General features: G+C 54.7%; 1 protein-coding gene across 1 annotated transcript; it reads left to right on the top strand.

The window, feature by feature from the left end:
• Window positions 1-1702: 1702 nt before the first annotated feature.
• On the top strand, window positions 1703-3703 carry MYCTH_109566 (glycoside hydrolase family 7 protein). The gene is made up of 2 exons (XM_003660741.1): window positions 1703-2300; window positions 2368-3703. The coding sequence occupies exons 1-2, from the start codon at window positions 1892-1894 to the stop codon at window positions 3537-3539; spliced, it is 1581 nt and encodes a 526-aa protein (XP_003660789.1). The 5' UTR covers window positions 1703-1891; the 3' UTR covers window positions 3540-3703.
• The last annotated feature ends 1580 nt before the right edge of the window (window positions 3704-5283 follow it).

Raw genomic sequence — 5283 nt, forward strand, 5'->3', positions numbered from 1 at the left:
CAGTCTGAGAAGCCTGCGCAGGTTCTTCATTAATTACCAAGAACGCGGGAGAGGTGGGAAGACGCCGAAAACTCGACGCGGACCATTCGCTGTTTTCCGATCTTACAAAAAAAAGGTATCCGATTTGGGGAACGTCGATGAAAGTATTGCAAAAGTGACGAGAGTTGCGCAACTAACTCGCTGCCGAAGAAGCTGCGGAAGAAAGAGAACACCGAAAGTGGAATAACGTTACGGATGTCCTGACCTCAAAGTTGAAACCAGCCCTTCCTGCTCTATTTGGGAAAGCGGCTTGCCCTTGAATGCGCTGCACTGTGGCACGACTACCAGTGATCGGGAGGAGCAAACTACCCTGGTCCGTTCCTTGGTGGGGCGGCACTAGGCCCAACTTAGGGTGATCGGAGGTCGATGCCGCGGTCCTCGTTGGTCTGGGCTCTTCTCATTTCCCGGTTTGCACCCCCCGTTGCACCTGCTGATCGCCCGCCAACGCCGATGAGGTTGCGCCCAGACCGACAATCACCGCGGCTGCATTCCCAAGTATATTGAAGATGGCACCAGGTACCCGGTTTTGCGTCCCAGTCGTTTGGTGCCAAATTTGGGAGTTTTTGAGCCTCAAGATCTGGGGAAATCGACCTCAACTTCCATACAAGTTAAAGTCGCACACACGGCGAGTTCCACGAAGAGACACATTTTTTTCTGAAGGCCTCTCTCCCCGCACATCAGAAACCACCAAATACCAAGACTGCAGAAGCCGGGGTAAGTGGGCCACCGGGACTACACTAAAATGCGGGGAGAAGCGAGATCCGTTGCGAAGGGAAGGGATGGGGTGTGCTGCGGCTTTCTCCGCTCTCGTGCGCCTTTTGCTTGAATCTAGTGTACACCAGGGTAGGCTCCGAAGGAGTATCTACGGCAGCGCTGTTCGTGCTGCGTTGAGAGTCAGGGCGGAGACGAGCAGGCGACAGGAGCCTCGCACCGGCACTTCGGATCGCATTTGCGCGGAGCGTCAAATACGCTCTTCTGCGGTCATCAGAGAGCATCGTGAACCAAGGTTCTTCCGCAGGGCGGCCTGGGCTTCGCAGAGTCGCACTCGGCGGACGCCTTCCGTGTCACCCCTGATAACCTGGCTGCCGCGCCCAGACTCCTCCAATGAGGTGTGTGGTTGCCCTCGCCGACCCTTCAGCAACCTTAATCGCTTCCATCGCACGGCTCCACGTCCTCGAACGATGCCCTCAGTCCGTGCCCGGCCGTGGCAACCATAACGTGACATCGCCGCCCAGCCTACTAGCCGCTATCGACCGGTTAGGCTTGTCACCGCAGCGCCCATTCTCCATCGGGCCTCTACTCTGATCCACCTCACCCACCGCAAGCACTAGCGAGCCTCACCAGAGTGCAAGCGACACGACCCGCTTGGCCCTTCGTCCTTGACTATCTCCCAGACCTCTTGCCATCTTGCCGACGCCGCCCCCTTTTTTTTCTCCTCCCCCTGCCGGCAGGTCGGTGGCCCCAGTCCCGAGATGGCATTGCTCCGTTGTCCATGACGACCCATCATTCGATGGCTGACTGGCACACTCGTCTTGTTTGAGCATCGACGGCCCGCGGCCCGTCTCCCACGGTACGGAACCTCGTTGTACAGTACCTCTCGTAATGATACCCAACACCGGGGCCGAGCGCTGGGAGGGCGGCGTTCCCGAGAAGCCGGGAAGGCGGCTGGCCGGCTGACCTTTGTGACTTGGCGATGGATGCGGCCATGGAGAATGTCCGTCCGAAGCGACGCGACAATTAGCCTGGCTACCATCGATATAAATTGGGTGATTCCCAGCTCTTGATGGGCGTGTCTTCTGCCTGGCAGCCCTCGTCTTCAGATCAAGCAACTGTGTGCTGATCCTCTTCCGCCATGTACGCCAAGTTCGCGACCCTCGCCGCCCTTGTGGCTGGCGCCGCTGCTCAGAACGCCTGCACTCTGACCGCTGAGAACCACCCCTCGCTGACGTGGTCCAAGTGCACGTCTGGCGGCAGCTGCACCAGCGTCCAGGGTTCCATCACCATCGACGCCAACTGGCGGTGGACTCACCGGACCGATAGCGCCACCAACTGCTACGAGGGCAACAAGTGGGATACTTCGTACTGCAGCGATGGTCCTTCTTGCGCCTCCAAGTGCTGCATCGACGGCGCTGACTACTCGAGCACCTATGGCATCACCACGAGCGGTAACTCCCTGAACCTCAAGTTCGTCACCAAGGGCCAGTACTCGACCAACATCGGCTCGCGTACCTACCTGATGGAGAGCGACACCAAGTACCAGAGTAAGTTCCTCTCGCACCCGGCCGCCGGGAGATGATGGCGCCCAGCCCGCTGACGCGAATGACACAGTGTTCCAGCTCCTCGGCAACGAGTTCACCTTCGATGTCGACGTCTCCAACCTCGGCTGCGGCCTCAATGGCGCCCTCTACTTCGTGTCCATGGATGCCGATGGTGGCATGTCCAAGTACTCGGGCAACAAGGCAGGTGCCAAGTACGGTACCGGCTACTGTGATTCTCAGTGCCCCCGCGACCTCAAGTTCATCAACGGCGAGGCCAACGTAGAGAACTGGCAGAGCTCGACCAACGATGCCAACGCCGGCACGGGCAAGTACGGCAGCTGCTGCTCCGAGATGGACGTCTGGGAGGCCAACAACATGGCCGCCGCCTTCACTCCCCACCCTTGCACCGTGATCGGCCAGTCGCGCTGCGAGGGCGACTCGTGCGGCGGTACCTACAGCACCGACCGCTATGCCGGCATCTGCGACCCCGACGGATGCGACTTCAACTCGTACCGCCAGGGCAACAAGACCTTCTACGGCAAGGGCATGACGGTCGACACGACCAAGAAGATCACGGTCGTCACCCAGTTCCTCAAGAACTCGGCCGGCGAGCTCTCCGAGATCAAGCGGTTCTACGTCCAGAACGGCAAGGTCATCCCCAACTCCGAGTCCACCATCCCGGGCGTCGAGGGCAACTCCATCACCCAGGACTGGTGCGACCGCCAGAAGGCCGCCTTCGGCGACGTGACCGACTTCCAGGACAAGGGCGGCATGGTCCAGATGGGCAAGGCCCTCGCGGGGCCCATGGTCCTCGTCATGTCCATCTGGGACGACCACGCCGTCAACATGCTCTGGCTCGACTCCACCTGGCCCATCGACGGCGCCGGCAAGCCGGGCGCCGAGCGCGGTGCCTGCCCCACCACCTCGGGCGTCCCCGCTGAGGTCGAGGCCGAGGCCCCCAACTCCAACGTCATCTTCTCCAACATCCGCTTCGGCCCCATCGGCTCCACCGTCTCCGGCCTGCCCGACGGCGGCAGCGGCAACCCCAACCCGCCCGTCAGCTCGTCCACCCCGGTCCCCTCCTCGTCCACCACATCCTCCGGTTCCTCCGGCCCGACTGGCGGCACGGGTGTCGCTAAGCACTATGAGCAATGCGGAGGAATCGGGTTCACTGGCCCTACCCAGTGCGAGAGCCCCTACACTTGCACCAAGCTGAATGACTGGTACTCGCAGTGCCTGTAAACGAACCTCTCTGAAGGAGGTTCTGAGACACGCGCGATTCTTCTGTATATAGTTTTATTTTTCACTCTGGAGTGCTTCGCTCCACCAGTACATAAACCTTTTTTTTCACGTAACAAAATGGCTTCTTTTCAGACCATGTGAACCATCTTGATGCCTTGACCTCTTCAGTTCTCACTTTAACGTAGTTCGCGTTTGTCTGTATGTCCCAGTTGCATGTAGTTGAGATAAATACCCCTGGAAGTGGGTCTGGGCCTTTGTGGGACGGAGCCCTCTTTCTGTGGTCTGGAGAGCCCGCTCTCTACCGCCTACCTTCTTACCACAGTACACTACTCACACATTGCTGAACTGACCCATCATACCGTACTTTATCCTGTTAATTCGTGGTGCTGTCGACTATTCTATTTGCTCAAATGGAGAGCACATTCATCGGCGCAGGGATACACGGTTTATGGACCCCAAGAGTGTAAGGACTATTATTAGTAATATTATATGCCTCTAGGCGCCTTAACTTCAACAGGCGAGCACTACTAATCAACTTTTGGTAGACCCAATTACAAACGACCATACGTGCCGGAAATTTTGGGATTCCGTCCGCTCTCCCCAACCAAGCTAGAAGAGGCAACGAACAGCCAATCCCGGTGCTAATTAAATTATATGGTTCCATTTTTTTAAAAAAATTTTTTTCTTCCCATTTTCCTCTCGCTTTTCTTTTTCGCATCGTAGTTGATCAAAGTCCAAGTCAAGCGAGCTATTTGTGCTATAGCTCGGTGGCTATAATCAGTACAGCTTAGAGAGGCTGTAAAGGTATGATACCACAGCAGTATTCGCGCTATAAGCGGCACTCCTAGACTAATTGTTACGGTCTACAGAAGTAGGTAATAAAAGCGTTAATTGTTCTAAATACTAGAGGCACTTAGAGAAGCTATCTAAATATATATTGACCCTAGCTTATTATCCCTATTAGTAAGTTAGTTAGCTCTAACCTATAGATAGCCAAATGCTATAATAGGTACCAGGGTTCAAAAGGAAAAATGACGACCCGTTATAACTTAGTAAATATAGTCTTTTATCTATTATGACCGTCCTTACAATCGTTCCTCTATCCTACGGTCGTATCTATCCGCTTATCCGTCAGTCCTTCTTACTACTAGCCAGGCCTAGGTTGTCTAGGAATACGGATAGTGCTGACGGGCGCTCCTACTGTAGGTGTACGAGAGTCCTAGCTCTGGCCTAGGTGTCCCTGGCTAGGGTACGGTTACTATAGAGCGCGCTAGTAGCCCTCTTACGTGAGGGGCTCTCCTATGCTAGCGTTTCTAGCCGTAGTCGTTTCTAGCTAGTAGTCGTAGGCGGTAGGTATACGACTAGGTAGGCGATTAAGCTAGGAGGGGCGCTAGCCCTTATAGTAGCTAGTGGTAGCTAAGCTATAGGTAGTTACGTTCTAGGAGCCCTTTATAGTATAGTGGCTAATATAGTATGCTTACTAAGTTAGGTAATTATACCTTTAAGCTATTATAGCTTCTTATTTACGCCCTTCTTCTAGTTAAGGGTAGCTATATAGCTATTATTTATAGCTATTAAAGTCTTTCATAGCTGCTTAAGCTCTTCCTTAATCTAGTTAAGGGCCTTAGTAATGCTATTAGTGACCTTATCTTACCTTTAAACTATAATCTAAGCTAGCCTGAGAAGGTTGGCCTTAGTAGCTAGTTACTAGCGTTTAGTAAAGTCCTTATTAGCCTTATTATCT

The sequence above is a fragment of the Thermothelomyces thermophilus genome, chromosome 1, assembly GCF_000226095.1.
Source record: "Thermothelomyces thermophilus ATCC 42464 chromosome 1, complete sequence".
Classification (NCBI taxonomy): Eukaryota; Fungi; Ascomycota; class Sordariomycetes; order Sordariales; family Chaetomiaceae; genus Thermothelomyces; species Thermothelomyces thermophilus.